Source organism: Pogona vitticeps, chromosome 4 (assembly GCF_051106095.1).
Source record: "Pogona vitticeps strain Pit_001003342236 chromosome 4, PviZW2.1, whole genome shotgun sequence".
In the NCBI taxonomy this organism is placed as follows: Eukaryota; Metazoa; Chordata; class Lepidosauria; order Squamata; family Agamidae; genus Pogona; species Pogona vitticeps.
In genome coordinates, this window is record NC_135786.1 from 213,666,257 (window position 1) to 213,686,044 (window position 19,788).

At 40.7% G+C, this 19,788-nt stretch overlaps 1 protein-coding gene across 4 annotated transcripts in view; it reads left to right on the forward strand.

Annotated features, from left to right (window-relative positions):
* Positions 1-1,776: 1,776 nt before the first annotated feature.
* The window catches only part of CPQ (carboxypeptidase Q), a 200,719-nt gene continuing 182,707 nt past the window's right edge, over positions 1,777-19,788 (forward strand). The window contains exon 1 of one of the 4 annotated variants that reach the window (XM_072999155.2): positions 1,777-2,602. In XM_072999155.2, coding sequence (XP_072855256.2) covers positions 2,560-2,602 — 43 coding nt within the window. In that variant the 5' untranslated portion in view covers positions 1,777-2,559. Of the gene's footprint in view, positions 2,603-11,602; positions 12,043-12,477; positions 12,541-12,573; positions 13,028-19,788 lie in introns of those variants that run through there. The other 3 variants (XM_072999156.2, XM_072999159.2, XM_072999157.2) reach the window with 3 other exon arrangements.

The following is a 19,788-nucleotide window of genomic DNA, read 5'->3' on the forward strand; positions in this document are numbered from 1 at the left end:
AGAATATTGGTTGTATCACAGGGAAAAAAACATATATATATATTTACAAAGCATTACATTGCGAAAGAATTATTAAATCCACAGGGTTAGACTAATGTTTCTGTCAAACCTAAGGAACCAGCCAAAGATATATTGTTAATATCATACCTTATATATATGAGCAATCATTACTTAAGCATTTAACAAATAAAGCTAAGCCAAGGGACCATTATTCATGAGACATGCCATAAATATACAATGAGATATCAGCAATATTGCACAGCAAACATGCATAGATCCTTAATCACAGTTTTAAGAAATCAAATTTATGACATCTCTGACTCCATGGAACTAATGATGGCTTCCTACACATTTTTGCACATTTCTTGGGTATTGCTGCAGAAAACTGAAGCCAAGGCATTTGGACCAAAACTTTAGATCTTGCTATTTTACTGTAGATTTTTATTTTATACATATCTAGGACAGGATGCTTCATGACATAAAATACACTAAAATGTGTAACAGGGATAAACTGAAGTATATACTACAAGGATTCGCTTCAGCTCCACAGGCCCAGCTGTGTAACTAGGAGATAGAGATGTATTCCAATACACTTTGTCCATGTTTTCCAGATGTTTGATTTATGGAGCATGACCCTTTTTCCCCAGGATTAAAATTGGAGGCACATTTCACTCTGCTCTCATCTTCCTTGTAATTGTGAGATTGCTCAGTTAACATTGTCTTCTGGCATCTTGCCTTTACCACCCAGTTAGTCGGGTCAAAGATGGGTCTGTGCTTTCCTCAAAATAGTTATGTATGTGACACATCTCTTTCAGCGGCACAAAGAAATCCTACAGTGTCCTGATTCCTTCCCTGCCACAGCCATGTACTGGCAGAGCTTTTTGTATCAGCCCCTGCACAGGGCTGACCTGTTTTGAGGGGACAAGGCAGAAACAGATGAGTTGTCAGCTTTGCAGTTAGAAGGTGACAAAATGTTGTCACTCAGCCTTCCTATTGCAATGTTCAAACATGCATTGCTTCAAAGGTGCTGTGCGATCAATTTTTAAATGAACCTCTTGCTTATTTCCTGACGAATAATCACCAAATTAAGCAAGATAATCAACAACTGTAAGGGTTTCAGAAACAACAATGGGAAAAAACAAACATTCAGGAAGCTTCATTTGTAATTAAAATGTTCTTGACTTACTCTTGTCTCCATTAGAGCAGTAAAAAGGTAAAGGTTCCCCTTAACAATTTCTCCAGTCATGTCCGACTCTAGGCGGTGGTGCTCATCTCCGTTTCCAACCCAAAGAGCTAGTGTTTTGTCCACAGACAATCGTCCATGGTCACGTGGCCAGCGTGACTAGACACAGAATGCAGTTTACCTTCCCACCACGGTGGTACCTATTTATCTACTCGCATGTTTGCATTTTGCATGCTTTCGGTGGTTTATGGTGGTACAGTTCTATATGCCACCACTGAGAGCAGGACAAGCACATTTTCAGCCTTCCCTTTGGGGGCCTAACTAGCACAAACATTGTCTTTATTTTGGTGGTAAGTGAAAGCCTGGCTGTTCATCTGAACATTTAGCATGTATGGTCTGGCAGTATCTGTTTTGCTTTAAATAGTTATACTGATTTAAAGTTGTTTCTAAAGCTCTTAAAATTGTTGTAAAGTATCTGAATTGTCTAGATTCAGTTAAGGTAAATGTGTTGAATAGACCCTCCCTGAAGGTCTGTTAATATGGAGTGGGTTGTAAACATATAAACATACTGATACCCAGTGTAGTGTCATGGACGGAATGGTGGACTAGGTCTCAGAAGGTCTGGATTTGAATCCTTGCTCAGCCAAGGAAGCTCACTGTGTGTGTGGAACTGGTAAAACCACTCCTTAAATATCTTATTTGCCTTGAAAGGCCTGTTAGTGTTGATATATGCTGATTCCAACTTGACCACACATAACAAGATATAAACGTAGCTGTAAATAAATAAGACAACTAACACATATATCATGATCAGCATCTGTTATCCAATAGAACCTTCTGCTCAACGATTTATCAGTGTTACATATCTTTTAAAAGGCACACTGCAACAATCCCTGAAGAACATTGTGTTTCAAAATGACTCAATTTGCAGCGTAGAGTGATATAAACATGTTGTCTTATGACCTGAGACAGAGCAAGGTCCAGGGGGTTGGACTCGATGGCCTTATAGGCCTCGTCCAACAACATTATTCTGTAATGTTCCGCAATTTTTCTTCCAGATCCTGGAAGGAACAGCAACAACACATGGGGAAGGAGACGGGCAGAGAATCCTTTCATATTATTCTCTTCCACTCCAGTAGCTCAATGGAAAGAACAAGTTCTCAAGCTGAAGCCATAGAAAAGCTGGGAAGAGACCAGCTTTATCAGATGCACTATCTCCCTTTCTTATATCCAGGGCCAATTTACGTGCTGGTTAGGAACTTATAAAATCCTAAATACCTTGGGCCAGGTTACCAGACTGCCTTTTCTTGTATATATACCTAAATATCCTCTTAGGAAGACCTGTTCTATGGTCTGCGCCAAATGAAGTGAGGTAAATGACTGCAAATGAGAGAGCCTTCCTGGTCGTGGCACCTAACTGTAAGTTGCCTTGTCAGACAGACTTGCCTGGCGTGCTTTATGCTCTTTTTGTTGTAAAGTGAAAACTTATATCCACCCAGTTATTTTGAAAACTATCACTGGTTCAATATGATTTGTAGTAAGAAGGGTCACTAATTGTTTTAGGGTGGCTCTGTTAAAAGAAAGTTTTTAATGTGGCATTTTTTTGGCTGACTGTTCATTGTATTTGCCTTTATATGTTTCTTATTTTAAATATTTTATTGTTTTGAATACTTTATTTTGTTTTGCTTGGTTAGTCTTCATGTATTACTCACCCAGGAATTATTTATTCATAGGCATCCAAATAGATTTAACTAAACAGTTACCTTAATTTGGCTCCCCTCTCCCTCAATTTTCAAGGAGGCCTTTATACAAATGTCATAATTTAAAAGATTGGTGACAAAATTTGCTTGCTTCCTTCCACTCTCCCGATCCCTTTTTAAATTTTGCATCGTGAGTTTTGGACTTTAAATCTGCATACATAAACTTCTTCATTGCTATTGATCTTGTGAAAGTCACTCTGAAAAGCTTTTCAGTTGAAAATGCTTGAAATAAATACATGCTTTAAAGAAATAATAATCAACAACTCTCTGTGGGTTTATAGTGCAAGAGAAAGAAAGAGCAACAGAACAGTATCTGGTACCTGCTGAAATAAAATCAGTGCAAAAAACATTCACAAACCTTAATGGACAATTTTCAATGCAGCATGGCCCAAGATTCTGATAAGCATATTTTCAAAAAAAACAGTCATTTCCCTATGACCTACATAGAAGGGATAAGTTTGTATTTTAAAGGCTATTAAATACTGTTTGGAATCTTATGAGTTATGTTGGTGTAACTATAATTGTGCAAATGGTAGCAGTAAATGGTGACTACTTAGTAAGTCATCATTTGTATTCCTTGTTGTGAGAGCTGGTACATAACAAAGGATACATGCAACGATTTGTTAACTAGTAGCAGTTTGCCACTGCATTTTACATCACTACACTTACACCAATATAATTAACCAACAGAGTTTAGGTCACTTTTTAGTGATTTTGAAACACAAACATGCTTGCCAGAATTGAGTAAGACTAGGACTATCTTTGTTGCATCAACTTTTAGAACACAATCTTCTTTAGGTTCTAGGGATGAAATCTGTGAGGTCCAATTTTCCAGCCAAAGTGTGGCTGCAAAATCAGTCAACTCAATAAGGCTTTGTTATATTTCTATACATTGTTTCTGTGATTTCACTCTGAATACCAGTGGCAATTTGCATCCTATCCAGAGATGTGCACCCGATTAGTGCTAAGAACCCAGCATAAAATGTGCACAGTTGTATGGAACCAGAGGTCTATCTAGTCCATCATCTTCCTTCCCACAACAATCCATCAGGTGGGTTTCTAATGAGCCCCTAGCAGGGAATGAAGACAAAGTACTAGGTTTGGTTGCATGGAAATACATATTTGCTGGAACATTTTCTAACCCACCCTGCATCAACAGATGTCAGAGCAGAGTGCAATCACTTTAAAAACAATCTAACGCAATTTAAACAACAGCTTCATTCAGTCAACCTTGAAGCATGTATAAAAGTATCTTACAAAATTTACACAACAGCTTTATCCAGTCATCCTTGAAGGATGTAAAATAAACACATAAGAATGTGTTAACCCCACACTCTCCATTGTTCTCTACGTCTGGGTCTGAAGAGGAAAACCTCCATTATCCCAGGAGGCTCACCAGTGGACTGAAAATCCATAAAATCAGGGTCTTATTTACATGGAGAGCTTCCATGGGCAGTGGACTTCAGCAGGCATATCTGAGAATGGAAACTATAGAATCTAGTATGTAATGTGTCAGGAATTGCTAAATTAAAGCTCTGAAATCTGTTGACTAAGATTGAAATCCTGTTGCATATTTACACAACAGTGTAACTTTTAGAGACAAATTGCCATGAATAAATCTGTGTAGACTTCTGTTACACAAGTCACACAACTCAGTATGTAATAGATAATGTATATGGTGATTTCCTTGAACTACACTTATTTCCAAAAGTTGTGCAGTGTGCGTAACTGTGCAACAGGATTTCAACCTATATATATCTGGCTTGTGGAACAAAAAAGGGCATTCTTCTTCATGTTGGCTATGAGATTGTAGAAATTCTGGTCCAAAAAAGTAACTTTTCCAAGCTTTGCAAAATACATTATAGAAATGCAGAACAGATTCTGTTGGGAGAAGGCAACATATACTCTAGATAGGCTAATTCCAGTCTGTTGGGAAAGTGGCCATTTGTAAGTTTTTGGTCACAGTATAGGATGGAGTTGTTCACAACCCTGTCTGATCCCCGGAGGAAAATCTGGAAATCATTACTGGGAAGTGGCAAATGAGTCGAGGTTTTGTGAAACATATGTTTTTTCCATGCTAGAATTGTTCCCACAATGAGTCCTGTGACAGAATTATTGTGACATTAGATTCCACAAAATTCTTTTTGTAAACATCAGAAAGACACACATACGGTAACATTCAGGGCCTAACTATTTTATTGTTAGCATGAACATTCGATGATGCCATCAGTGGAAAAAAACCTGAATTGGCATGCAATTCAAACAAGCATACCATTTCCAGAAAAATTTTCTCGAGAACCCAGTTACAAATAGTGGCCAGGATCTTGTTATTTATGTCAATGCAGTGCAGTGCTTTGTAGTGGATAGTGTTGGATTAAGACTCAGAAGACCTGACTTGAAATCAGTGCTTAGCCATGGAAACACATAGAAGAGTGTTTGCCACCAAGAAAACTACTCCTTTAATATTTCACATATCTTGGAAAGGCAACTAGGGTCCCTGTAAATTGGGATAGATTTGATGGCACTTAACACACACAGTGGCATAAACTGCTGCAGTTATTGGTGCTAACTAACGATTCCTCACTTGTATTCCTCGTTATGCACAAGCCATATGACTTGGCATCCAAGAAGGAATACAAGTGACAACTGCTTAACTGGTGGCAATTAATTACTGCCAGTTACGCCATTGCACTTATGCTGGTGTTAAGTACCCAGTAGGAATCTTGCCACAGGTTTCCAAATGGAGAAAAATACATTGTGCTGGTTGTTCCAAAGGGTACAGATATTGTCCCTCCCTTAAACTGGACAAATGAATTGGAATTGACATCTTTACTTTCCCGCAGGAGGTTGTTATGGTGTATGTATGTATGTATGTATGTATGTATGTATGTATGTATGTATGTATGTATGTATGTATGTATGTATGTATGTATTTATTTATTTATTTATTTATTTATTTATTTATTCATTCATTCATTCATTCATTCATTCATTCATTCATTCATTCATTCATTCATTCATTCATTTATTTATTTATTTATTTATACCCCACCCCTCTAGACCATGTAGTAATAAGCAACTTTGTTTTCACATATTAAGCAAAGTATGAGTGCTTTTCGATGCTTGGAAAAGTTACTTTTGGCACTAAATTTTATGGCGGCTGAAGAATTTTGGGAACTATTATCCAAAAATGTATCTTTTTGAAGCTTTATCTATCCTCATTTCCAATTTATCTACTAATGTATCTGTTCTTCATTCCAGTTCTCATCATGCTCTGTGGCATGCAACTAATAAATGGAGATGAGCCTCTCTAGTCCAGATTAGACACACACAGATTAGTTCAGATTAGACACACACAGATTAGTTCAGAGGGGGCCATGGCTGCATTCCCTGCATTCATCTTTTGTCTAACTGGTTGCATCCAAAATTACCCACAATTTGGAACTTTGCTTCACTTGATTTTTAAAGTCTACAAGCAATTGTTGTTGTGGGTTTTTCGGGCTCTTTGGCTGTGTTCTGACTCCCTCATCACTCCTCTGCCTCTTGAAGCACAAAACAATACTGGTCAATTCATTTCACAGGTGTGTAGCAAGATCAAAACTTGAGTTGATTGTTGCCACTCTAGAAGAGCCAGCCCTGTTATTGGACATGATGAGGTGACTGCCTGAGCCAGAAGGCTTCCAGTTAGATATCTTGTTATTATTGTATTTTCTTTGCCTTGACAGCAATAGATGGCTGAATAGTTCAATGGCTTAGGTATCTGGCTTATATGCCATCAGAGGTGGGGAATTTGATTTTCCACTATGCCTCCCAGGAAAAGAGCCAGCCTGAGTAACCTTGGGCAAGCTGTACAGTCCCAGGGTGCCCCCAGGAGAAGGGAAGGGTAAACCTGAGTATTTGCTACTCAGAAAACCCTGAAACTTAGAATTGAGTTGACAGCACAAGATTATTTGTTATGTCAGGTGGCTGCTTCTCAAGGTTTGAGAAAACTACTTCTGGTTTACAACTCCAAATACTCCCCAGCCAGTATGACCAGGGATTCTGGGAGCTGTAACCTTTCCCAAGCTCCATTTCAGGGCCAACCCCATCTACAATGCTTAGCACAAATCCAAATACTCAAAAAAAAAAACTATTTAGGAAAAAACAGTTACCTAAATTGTCTAAAACATGTTCTTCTCCAATTTGGACATCTGAATGTGGTTATTCTCTGCATTTTGAACACAATGCTTCTCTTCATAATTTTTCTGTTGGATGATCACTAGCCAGAAGCTTAATTAACTCCGGCTGTTTACTGCACACTGTCCCATGGTTTTGCAGTATACAAGCTATCTCCTGATTGGAGCTCTGAAACCGTTTGGGCTTACTTGACAAACGTATCTTCTCAAATGCTCATGGCGTATTATAGCGTCAATACACTAAAGAACGATGCAACTGCTAAATAAAGAGACAGCACCGCACAATTACGTGGTGCAAACTGTTCTTGGCAACTGGTGCACAGCTGTGGAACTTATTCCTGCAACCTATCACTACAGAATCTGAACATCTGGAGAGACTCCCTCATCGCTCCTCTGCCCCTTGAAGCACAGTAAACATCACATCCCCTACACTACCTCATATGTCTTATGTTCCTCTTCCTTCCTGCTCCTTTGGAGATTTTGCTATTTAATTGATGCTAGGTGAAATCAACAACATGAGCAGTTTGTGGGGGGAGGGGAGTAACCCTTTCTCCTCCAAATTACATTTTCAAGACAGCAAGATTTTATAGATGAAGCATAAAGGGGAAGGGTGGTTGGTATGTTTAAGGGCCAGCCCTGCCATTTTAGACAGAGAAAGGCAGCTGCCGATGTGGGAGGAAGGACACAGTGATGAAAAGATAATGGAGGACTGAGCTATATGCTTCATCTAGGCTGTCCCATACACTATAGGCTAGCCTACTGCCTGGAGAAGCAATGCAAGATGCTTTCGTGTCTAGAACCTAGAAAGGTTACTTAATAACAGAGGAAGAGCCCTGCTGGATCAGGCCAAGGGCCCATCTAGTCCAGCTTCCTGTATCTCACAGTGGCCCCACCAGATGCCTCTGGAAGCACACCAGACAACTAGATACCTGTCTCCTGATACCACTCCCCTGCATCTGGACTACAAATCCCATCTGCCATTTGGACTGGAATTCTTGTAATCCCACAAGGAATATTTTGAGTTCTCCTCTTTATTGAGTTAAGAGTAAGTTGTGAAACCAAACATCTTTTGTATGTGGAATGAGAAGGCCCTTTGACTCAGGCAGCAAAATGCCTTGGGCTGTCCCTGGTTTTCAATACTGCTAAAGTAGTAGGAAGAGAGGGAATTATATGGAGAGGAGGGTGAGAACAATCTTATCTTTTATTCAGACTTACTAGAAACAAAAAGGCAAATCATTGTATTATCTGTACGTCCACATAAGTTTAAACATCTATTAGCAATAGATTTGTTACACTCCTCATCACATTTAGTCAGTCCCCAGCCCACTACCTAAGTACATAAATTCGTATCATAACTATTATGCCCTGTATGTCAATGAAATTACAATGTGTGAAGGGATGCCCTGAAACAAAACTCTTAGCAGTGCTGCAATACTTGTTTTTATCCTTGATTTGTTTCTGCTGTACACATTGTTGTTGATCTCACCACCACCACCATAGCTAAGAATTCTGTATACTGCAAGGGGTGGGGAATGTGTGGCCCTCCAAATATCGTTGAATTGCAGCTTTCATCAGAAGCAGCCAACTTGCCTCGTGGTGAGGGATCACAGGATGTACAGTCTAATCATATTGGAAGACGTATTTGCCATTGCCGACATACGGGAGATGCAATTGATCATGAACTGTCTCTGGAGGCAAAAATAATGAAACTGAGGCTGTCCTACTTTGGGCACATCATAAGAAGACAGGATTCTCTGGAAAAGACAGTAATGCTGGGAAAGGTGGAAGGCAGCAGGAAAAGAGGAAAACCAAATATGAGATGGACCGAAGTTTCAAGAACTGAGCAGGGCAGCTGAGGACAGGAAATTTTGGAGATTGCTCACTCAAAGGGTTGCCATAAATTGGAAGTGGCTTGATGGAATATAACAACAACAATAATATAGAGGAGCTAGGCTCCCTTTACAATGGAAAGAACTGAAACAAAATGTTGCAGGAAGAATGACGTAATGGGTTTATTCGGAACAGTTAAAGACATACAGTACTGAACTTATCATGTGTTCAGTACTGTACTGAACACAGTACAGTACAGTACTGTGTTCAATGACCATCAATAAGTACCTACTTTGACTTCAACACAGGAAGCCTGGATAACATAAATACTGTATCCATTTAATTCTTAACTTGAAAAACAGCTAACTCCACATCTTCTATATTTGTTTCCAGTTTCCAGAGAACTAGCACTGGTAGTCTATTTTAGCACATTGGCAAAATTAAGAGGGGGGGGGAGAAAAGAAAATAAAAGGGGGAAAGGGAAAACATTGTAACATTTTAAAGACTAACAGCGTTATTTCCGTGTGAACTTCTTCAGACACAATGAGTGCAAAAACATGTCCTTAGTATACATATAGTTTATATGAAGGATACATGTTTGCATTCCTTGTGCCTGAAGCTTACAATGAAATAGATATATTAGTCTCTCTCTCACACGTCTAGGCAGAAAAAGAGAAAGACGATGCTAATGGATCTTAAGCTGATATCACTTTCTGTTTTGTTAACTGAACATGCAAAAGTTGAGCCAAAAAGGATGCCAATCCTGCATAGCTCTATTAATTGTTTGGGAGTTGAATATTTAATACAACTGTCAAGAGAGAGAGGAAAACAGACAATTGTGTTTATTTTTAATGTGACTAAGATACAATAAAAGCTGTAATGGCTTTAGTAGCTGCATTAGGCAATTCAAGTTAAATATCAGAATGACTTTAAACCAGCTTGGCTGCTACCAAGCTGGGAAAAGGGGATCATTTTAGGAACCATTTCCCATTCAAAGCAGAAGCATTTCTTCTATTAGTAAAAATTAGCAGAAGCCATGAAGAAGAAATGACATAAACTTACACAAGGAGTATGAATGGGAGGCAGCAAGCATGGTGAGATGTAATTAATAATAATAATCATCATAGTTAAGCCCGTCCTGACTTATGGCAACCTTTTTCAGGGTTTTCCAGATAGAGAATATTCAGAAGCAGTTTACCATTCCCTTCTTCTGGGGACACCCTGGGACTGTGCAGTGTGTATGCCCAAGGCCACACACACTGGCTCTGCTCCCAGGAGGCACAGTGGGGAATTGAACTCCCAAACTCTGGCTCCACAGCCAGATACCTAAACCACAGAGCTTTTACAAACCCTCAGAATAAATGTTCACAAGTTTCCAGGGGGAGTGGGGTTTGGCCGTAGTAGTACGTTGCCACAAAAGCAACAAAAGTTTGTGGATTTCTTCAGGACCACCCCAGTTTACTTGGCATCCGATTTTGTGAATTGCAGCCCCCTTTTTGCAGATGGGCAGTTTCTTCTAATATTCCTCAGAGGAAATCCACCCAGTTAAGCATCGGTATAATATTGCACTAGAGAGCCGTAGCGCATCACCCTCCAAAAGTAATCCAGCATATTTGTGATCTCAGCAGCCTCTTCTGTGTCACACTCCATAATTGGGATGTCAGCACTTTTGTCTGTGTGTGGATGGCACCGTGTTCTTTGTAGTCGAGGCTATATGATAAACACATGAATTGTGATCGGAGACCGGCATTAAGGTTATTGTGTACAGGGCAATGCATCAATGCACATTTTGCATCAGTTCATAGGCAACTTCCTAAACAGGAAATATCAAGAAAAGGCTGCATGGTTGTGGAAAGAACACAAATACAGAAACAGTACTCCAGGGACAGGGTGTTGCTAAGGTCTAATGAAAGACTCCCTGGAAAAGACCCTGATGTTGGGAAAGTGTGAAGCAAAAGGAGAAGGGGACGACACAGGATGCGATGGTTGGACAGTGTCATCGAAGCGACCAACATGAATTTGACCAAACTCCAGGAGGCAGTGGAAGACAGGAGGGCCAGGTGTGCTTTGGTCCATGGGGTCACGAAGAGTCGGACATGACTTAACGACTAAACAAGAAAGAAAGACAAGCCCAAAATCCCTCTCGAGCTCAAAGCTCACTGGGTCTCCATTTCTCAGATGCAACCTCCCTCAGAGGGGTGTTGTAACTTTTTTAAAGGACTGTGGACACTGCAGAGCAATCTGGAAGGCAGGGATAAAAACTATCTATCTATCTATCTATCTATCTATCTATCTATCTATCTATCTATCTATCTATCTATTTATTTATTTATTTATTTATTTATTTATTCATTCATTTATTTATTCATTCATTCATTCATTCATACATACATACATACATACATACATACCCTACCTATCTGGTCATTTCGGCCACTCTTTATAAACATAATATCCTTTAGTCAACAGAACATTTGTAGCACATCCATTTCTTACCACAATGGGGGGTGGGTGGGGATTTTTCTGTCTTTCCTGTGTACCTATAAGGAATGGTAAACATATTGTCCCTACTCTATCCATTTCTAACGTAAAATTAAAAGTGGCAGCAAGCCTGTATATTTGCACCCTGACCCCAGAACTAATTTCCCAATGATCTATGCCGCTTGAAAAAACGGAAGCCTTTGGCTCTGAGCGTACATCCAATCCACCCAGCCGGCAACTCTAAGCAAACTCAGGCAACGGACCGCGGCCTTGCCCACCGAGTCAGAACTAAGGATGCTCTCCAAATCGGGCAGGGAAACAAGCCAGGCTCGGCCACGGATGACAAGAGCAATATATAGCAGAAGCGACCAGGTCTCCTCAGGTGAAGGACTTAATCTGCTGCCCTAGCCAGCCTCGCGGCGGCTGCTCTTCCGTGGGGGCCCAATCCCAAATTCGCCACCCTTCCAAATCCACGCGGCAGGAGGCTCTCCGGGACCCTCTTCCTTGAAGGCTGGCGGACCCGGGAGAGAGCCAGTAGCCTCCGTGGGGGAGGAGCCAAAAGAGAGAGCGAGCGAGCGAGAGAGACGCGGCTGCGCAGCACAGACAGCGAAGGGTGAGTGGTCGCGGATGCGCGTCTGGCTCTTCCAGGGGCCGAGGTGGATTCTCAGATTAGCTGTGTGGAGAGGGTTCGACGTCCCTTCCCCGACTAGGGCTGGAGCCCCTTTAAGAGTAAAGCCGGTCATCTATGGTACTTGCTGTTGCCTTGCCAACATGTGGATGGTTACAGCTGTTGTTGGACTACCACTCCCAGAATCCTTCACTATTGTCCTTCCTGGCTGGGGCTTCTGGGAGTTGAAGTCTGGCAACATCTGGAGACCCAAGTTTGGGAACATAAACTCTTTGAGTTTCAAATGAAGGCGCAAAGGGGGAGAAATCAGATGGCTGGCCGCCTTTTGTTTACAGAGATGGGTCATAATAAAATTCCAAACCACTGGCTCTTGCAGACTACAGCTCTCTGCCTCTAAGAGCGGCCATGAAGCTTTTGGGACTTTAATATAAACATACCATTTTGCAGTTGCCCAGGAGAACTCCGGTGCAGGGCCTGAGGAAGGTGAATTGTTATCCAAAGCTTGCTCTGTTTTTTTTTTGTTTTATTCTCTTAATGGTCCAAAAAAGGTATCGCCTACCCCTGCATTTGCACTGAGCTTTGGACTGCTTTCCTGTCATTGCTGTCGCAGCTCAGCCAGGAGGGCGGAGAAAGGGAAGTTCTGTTTTTAGCTCTTGAGAGGAATGAGAAAGCCAGCTTGAGCTCATCAAGGGATGAATGAACGGGTGGTTGCCAAGAAAACATCCTGTAGGTTAGTCATTCCAAGCTGGGGGTCTCCAGCTGTTGCCCCAGAACACTTTAGCCAGCACAGCTAGTAGTAAGGATTGATGGGAGTTGTAGTCCAGCAACAGCTAGGGGCCCAGAGTTGGTAATCACTGCTGTAGATCAGCCTTCTGAGTGGAAAGGAAGGAAGGGGTGATAGCAACGACTATTGTGAGCAACTGGCACTTGAAAGTGAAATATATCCGCAATCTGCTTTCTGCCCTCCAAGGTACTTTATAGATAATTTATTTGGTATATAGCAGGGAGAGGGGAGTGTGCTTGCATCTCATTGGCTTAGCTCTCTGTTGTTGTTTTTCTTTCCTTTTTGACTTTTGCCTTGCTGTTGCCACAGCTTGCTTGGCCGGTTTAGTTCTTAGGTGCCTTTTTAATTAAAGCCAATTACTGGTGAAGATGGAGTGGGGGAAAGAACCCAGGAGAGCAAGATCCACAATCAGCCTTTTCATGCTGCTATTAGATTTATTACCTGCATTTAAAACATGATGAGAGCTGTTTCACCAAATGCGCAGCATTTACTAGGCCTGGCTGAATACGGAGCAGCTGGCATGTTCAGTGGGTGGCCTTGGGGAGAGAAATATCTTTAGTGTTAATCCATCTCACTTTCATCCACAGCTTCCAAATGCTGCTGGTTGCTAAGAGTTGGAGCCTCTGCTGTCTCTTGCTGGATAGCGAGGGCTTCTGTCTTGAAAGCATTTAAAGTTTCCCCAGAAACTTTATTTGGGAGGTTACTTGTGCTTTTGGAAGGATTGCCTCATTTTTCTTAGCTCCATATCTGTGTCATGAAAAGAGAGATGATTTTTTTTTTTTTGCTTAACTCATTCCCACCAAATGTCGCTAAGCCAGCAATCTTATGCACACTCACTTGAGAATAAACACCACCAAACTGAGGGTACAGCTAGATAGGCATTTGCCCTACAGTTTCATCTGGGATGGGGACACTACTTTCCCCAGTGACCACACAACCTACAGCTTATTACAAACCAGCCCATCCCTGATCATCACCTACCTGCACATTTTGGGTCCCTGTCAGGGTCTACTTTTGTGTGTGTGTGTGTGTGTGTGTGTGTGAGTGATCATTTTTTGGTTTAGTTCCAGTAAGTATGATCACTGGGTCTGAACCAAAGTAGATGGTTTAAGTTGTCCCTATGCTTAAGCCACTTAACAATCTTGAAAAATGGAAAGCTTCCTTCCCACTCCCTTGCGGAGGGGAAGGGAGAGGAAGTTTTCTATTTCTTTTTAAGTGTTGCTTTGCTGGTGTGCTGTGGGTTTGTTTTTTTTTAAAGCTCTTTAAATGCATTGCTGATGCACTGTGCCATTTACAACTGAAAAGAAATGGAAAGCTTCATCTCCCTTCCACTCCTTGAGGGAGCAGGAAGGAGGCTTTCTATTTCTCAGGTTTGTTAAGTAGAGAGGAGATATGAGAGGGGTTTTGTTTTGTTCTGTTTTGTTTCCTTTTAAAGGGAAAGAGAGGATTGGTGTTGTAGTAAACAGGGTTGTTGCAGGTGTGGTATGGTTGATCCTTGCATGTGGATGCAAGGATCACTCCAAATGATATATCACACCTCAAACTGGCCCTATTTAGCACAATCTCTAGACCAAACCAGGCTGGGATAATTGGGCCATCTAGTAAGTACAGGTGGTAACAGGACAACCCACTACATTTAGCAACGAACACCCTCCCCATCTGTGGTCACAAATTCACATCTTCAACAAAAGGTGACAGAATGACTAGAAACAACATCACTGTGTGTATAAGCCCAAATGTGCTTTATGTGGTGTATAGACTGTGGAGCTGAGAAACCGCAGAGTTATATTATCCTTATGTATGTAACTATATAGTTTGTATGGACTGTGCATTCTGGCAGGGCTCAAGTAACAAATAATATCACACAGTTCAGGTGCTGTATCATGGTGTACCTTTTGTTGTGGGTGTGGAGGTGAAGCTGCATGGGAAGAGACTATTTTACACCACAAAGATTGTAGTTTGTAGCCTTTCTGCCCTGAAGTAAGAAAATGATTGCTTTTAAGACTATAACAGCAACTATCTTTTTGGGCCATTGAACTTTAACTACATGTAGTTTTTTAAAAAAATGTAACTTCCTGCACTCCAGTCTGTTCTATAGGGCTCTTGTGATATTCTTACATTTATATGACTATTGGAACAAACCTAAAGAGTAGACACTTTCTGGAAGGACAGAGGAGGAGAACACTAACATTGGATATATTCTGTTGAGCACAGTTATAAACAGTAACATCACGAAATTTATGATCTAAATAATGGATATGTACCATGACAACTATATATATATTTGTAATCAGAAAAAAAAGAAACCCACTACATCAGAATGCTTATCTAGAGACTCAATTATTGGATATAATATATTAATTTTGTACAAGTGAGTTTAGTTTAATTTCCCCTGTTCTTTGGTGAATTGCTTTTACTACAGGATTGGCACATAAGACTTCATGAGTTATACATGAAACAAAGAAAATAAAAATTGTATATTTTCCCAGCTTAATGGAAATCAGTGGCCTAAAATTTGTAGAGGAATGAACACAGCTGGAGGCATTGAGAGATCTCAGTAAATGATACATAGGAAATAAACAAGTACACACACACACACACACACACACACACACACACACACACACACACACACACACACACACACACACACACACACACACACACAGAGAGAGAGAATTCCATCTCACATGAATCCATCCATATATTAGTACCATGAGCTCATTCTGTGCCTTTACAGATTATGTTAGTCCCTGACCTTTCTCACATTTGTCACTAGTGACAAATCTACCAGCAGAAAACCACAAGTATTCTCAGCATTAGTGTATTATTTATAAAAATATTCTGGACAGATTTCTAGGTCTTCTTTTGAAACAGCGTGACTATCGTTTAAACAATGCGGGCTGTTAGAGGTGTGGGAATAAAATAAATGGTGGATTATTCCAAAGACTCAGTTATAAGATCTTATGGAATAGTCTTCCCAGCACTAATGTGCCAACAAGAACAGGTTCTATAGATATAAGGAACACCTTTTCAAAATAGATGTATCAGGTGGTGGGAGACAAGCAGCAGAGCTTAGAATGCAGCAGCAAGCTGGGGATTCAGCCAGAAGTTTGGGTGTGGTTCATTTTATTGAGACATTTGCTGTTCCTTGGAATTTTGATTCTTGTGGGAACAAATCCTGCTCTTCATTTTTTCGGAGATGCTTCTGTCTCTTGTAAGCTAGTGATCCTAAGGGTAGCAGTATAGGAAGCAAACACATGGGGTGGATATAGGGTCTATCTGCATGATTTTTCTGAATGAGGGCTCAGTGTTTTACTGGAGCGAGGGCTCATAGCCATTTTGGTGGAGTTAAAAGTGTCCTATGTCCCAGTCCCAAGTTAAAAGGACACCTAAGGATTTAGTTAGTGAGTATGTTAAAATATTTTTATCCCACCTTTCTCCTTAAAAAGAACCCAAGGTGGCGTACATCATTAAAAAGACAATATTTAAAAGCTAAGAACAGTAGGTATACAAATATTTTATAAGAAGAAGTATTACATTAAAAACAGCAATGAAATCAGCACTAAAACATATTTTAAACAACAGAGCACAACAATCCATTTAAAAACTCCTCTCAGACCACTAGTCATTAAAGAAAAGCCTCCCTGAGGAGAAAGGTCTTTGCCTGCTCGTGGAAGGACAGCGAAGACGGAGCCAGCCTAATCTCTGAGAGGGAGTTCCAGAGCCTGGGAGCAGCCACAGACAAGGCTTTCTCCCATGTCCCCACCAAGTGCTCCTGTGAGGATGACGGGACAACGAGTAAAGCCTCCCCTGATGATCTTAAAGCCCGGGCAGGCTTGGAATCCATGGAATGGAAGAGGAAATGCTTTCATGCCTGAAAGTCACTATTTTGTGGTCCCAGTCCTGCCAACTCTTCTTTTGATTCTGAAAAAGCTGTGCTGTTATTTGTAGCTAGTTCTTTCCAGGCTCAGGATGTAGGTGAGCAACCAGATCATGCCCTCTCTTGCAGAAGCTGGGCAAAGATTGACCATTGGCCAATTCCTGTCTTCCTCATCCCATGGTATTTGAGTTTTGCTGGCCATATTTGTAGAGCTTGCCTTAGCTGTACAAGAACCATCAGGGCAGATGTCTGAAAGTTTGTGAAATTGCCTTAAGAGCTTTAATTATTCTTGTTTGCAAAGGCAATCTTGCAGAAAGAACATAAGAGCAACTAGAGATCTTGTAGATCTCTGAGGTTTCAGAGAATGTTGTGACCTACAGTAGATCTAAAAGATACCAAGAGAATAATGCTGAAGCCATTCACTCAGCAGCAGCACGTCTGATTATGCCTGCACTTCTCCCTTGAATTGCATGGGTGTGAGCAGCAAGGTTTTGGTTATACATGGGTTCCCCCCCCCCCAAATATTCCAATAAAAATATAAATATTCAGTAAATACTGTGCTACTATTTGTTTCCAGGAAGTGGTCTGAGAAAGATGGGTCTCGGACATACTGAGGCTCCTGTAGTTGGTGGTGTGGAAGTCCCTTGTCCAATGGTGTTGGCCCAGCTGGCCTCCTCTCCTGGCATAGCAGCTCCATATGGTGGTGCAGGGAGGGTGCTGATGCATGCTGCACAGTTAATACAGTAAACTCATGAGTTCTCTTCCCCCCTCATGTTAATCAACTGTTTATACATTGTAGTTATGTTTTGGAGGGGCACAAGAGTTATACATGGATTTTGAGCTACAGATGAGTCCACCGCCCCTAGCCCCAGTGGTGTTGAATGGAGATGTGTCTATTTTTCCCCTTGGCTGAATTGGAGTGCTTGCAATCTAGTGGAAGACATATTTGGCTTTCCCTTTGCATCCTATAACGTTATGGGTGCATTCTGTGTTTTGTTTTGCCTACCTAGGGTGTTCTAGAGTATTAATTAATATGGAGTGTTTTCACGGTAACTAGTGAGAATCAGCACATAAATTCTTTTCAAATGCCCTTTGAAACAATGAGGAAAATCACAGGTTATTTAGGTAGGTCAGATTGTGGCATAGTTGCCCCTAAAAATCACAAAGGGTTGAATCAGGAGAACATTCTCAGAAATACATGTTGAAAAAGCCCATGACTGTGAATATTGACTCATTGAAGTTTTTCTTAAAAAAAAAAAAAGGATGCATATTGTATGATTGCAGGCAATCAGGTTTGTTAAGTAAATGTTACACCCTTGATAACAAGGGTAAAAGGATGTTTGAAATGCGTATAATGAGGCTATGACCCTATAGACCCCCAGGGCTTGGACCAAATCTGACCTTCCTGAAGGGCTCTCAGTCTTGACATTGCTCCCTTCCTTATAGCACAATTGTTTTCATATTTTCTTTTTCTCAATATTAAATGGTACAAAAGCCCCTCCTAAGGTTTAGTTACTGACAGTTTAGTTACTGACAGTAAGAACTATAAGCTGGTGATTTTGGTCTCGCCCTTTTATCTATGGTTCTGTCCAAAGATCATCAGAATGTCAGTTTCAGGTTACAGAGAGGAGAAAAGACCTGACTGAGATCCATATAGGCAATATTAGGCTAAAAATCAGGGTTTGGAGAATTTAGTTTCTTGAACCGTAGTTCCCAGAATCACTCAACTGGCTGTGTAATTCTAGGAGTTATCATCCAAGAACACTCTAGTTTTATTAAGTATACAGCAGCCTCATAGTTACAAAAATATTTAGATTTTATATTGGTTTGAGGAAGACTTCACTGATTACTGTGGTATATTTCATGTCAGTTAAACTTTTTCCTTTGAACATTTACTTTACTTTGAACCTTGCCATTGCTTTATTTTCCCCTCCCAATATTTGTAGTTAAATAAAGCTTCTGCAGTGGTTAACTATGCTAAATTTAAGTTGGTCTTCTATTAATGTATGTGTCTGGCTGATGGACAAGAGGCCTACTGCCCAAGTAAAGTAGGTTCCATTGATTATAGGAAAGCTCACCAACAAGACGTAAAAGAAAGAAGAATGTGTTGTTGAGAATCAGGGATAGTCTATACATTAATTACAAAATAGTCCCATTGTCCCCTGTTGGCATAAATACATCTGAACAGTCTGTTACTTAATAATAAATCAGGTACAGTGACAGGTATTCTGAATGCAAGACCAACATGATTGAAATAAAATCTTGTAGTCATAGTGTTAGCCTAAATATTATATGCTTCTATGCTCATTGGGAGGACGAGATACAATAGAATGCATTTCAAATTATGTCACTCCATAACTTCAGACAGCTGGCAATTGTCAATCTACCATATGTTTGGAGGGATTGCAAGAGAGGGTCTTAGAATCATATCTGATAGCTGAGAAAAGGTCTTAGCTACCAAGTTTCTCAGCAGCATTTCCCAATGAAGACTGGCTGTTTCAACTACACCCAGCTATTTAACAAGCTAGAAAATATCTACCCTGTTTCCCTGAAAATAAAACAGGGTCATATATTAATTTTTGTTCCAAAAAAAGGATTAGGGCTTATTTTCAGGGGATTTTTTTTTCATGTACAGTGGTGTCCCGCATAGCGACGTTAATCTGTTCCGGACTAATCGTCGCTATCCGGAAACATCGCAATGCGGGGGGGGAACCCTACAGAAACGCATTAAACTTCATTTAATGCATTCCTATGGGGCAAAAACTCACCATGATGCGAAGATCCTCCACAGCACCGCCATTTTTGCTGCCTCAGTAAGCGAGGAAATCGCGCGAAAATGGTTGCGGTGGCCATTTTGGGCACCCGGCGGCCATTTTGGAACTGCCGATCAGCTGTTCCGCAAACATCGCCATGCGAGGATCGGTAAGCAAAATGCTTACTGATCATTGCAATGCGATGTTTAGGCTATTAAAACATCGCAATGCAATCGCATTAGCGATTCCAAAAAATAGATGGCTATGCGGATTCGTTGTTAAATGGTGCGCTCGTTATGCGAGGCACCACT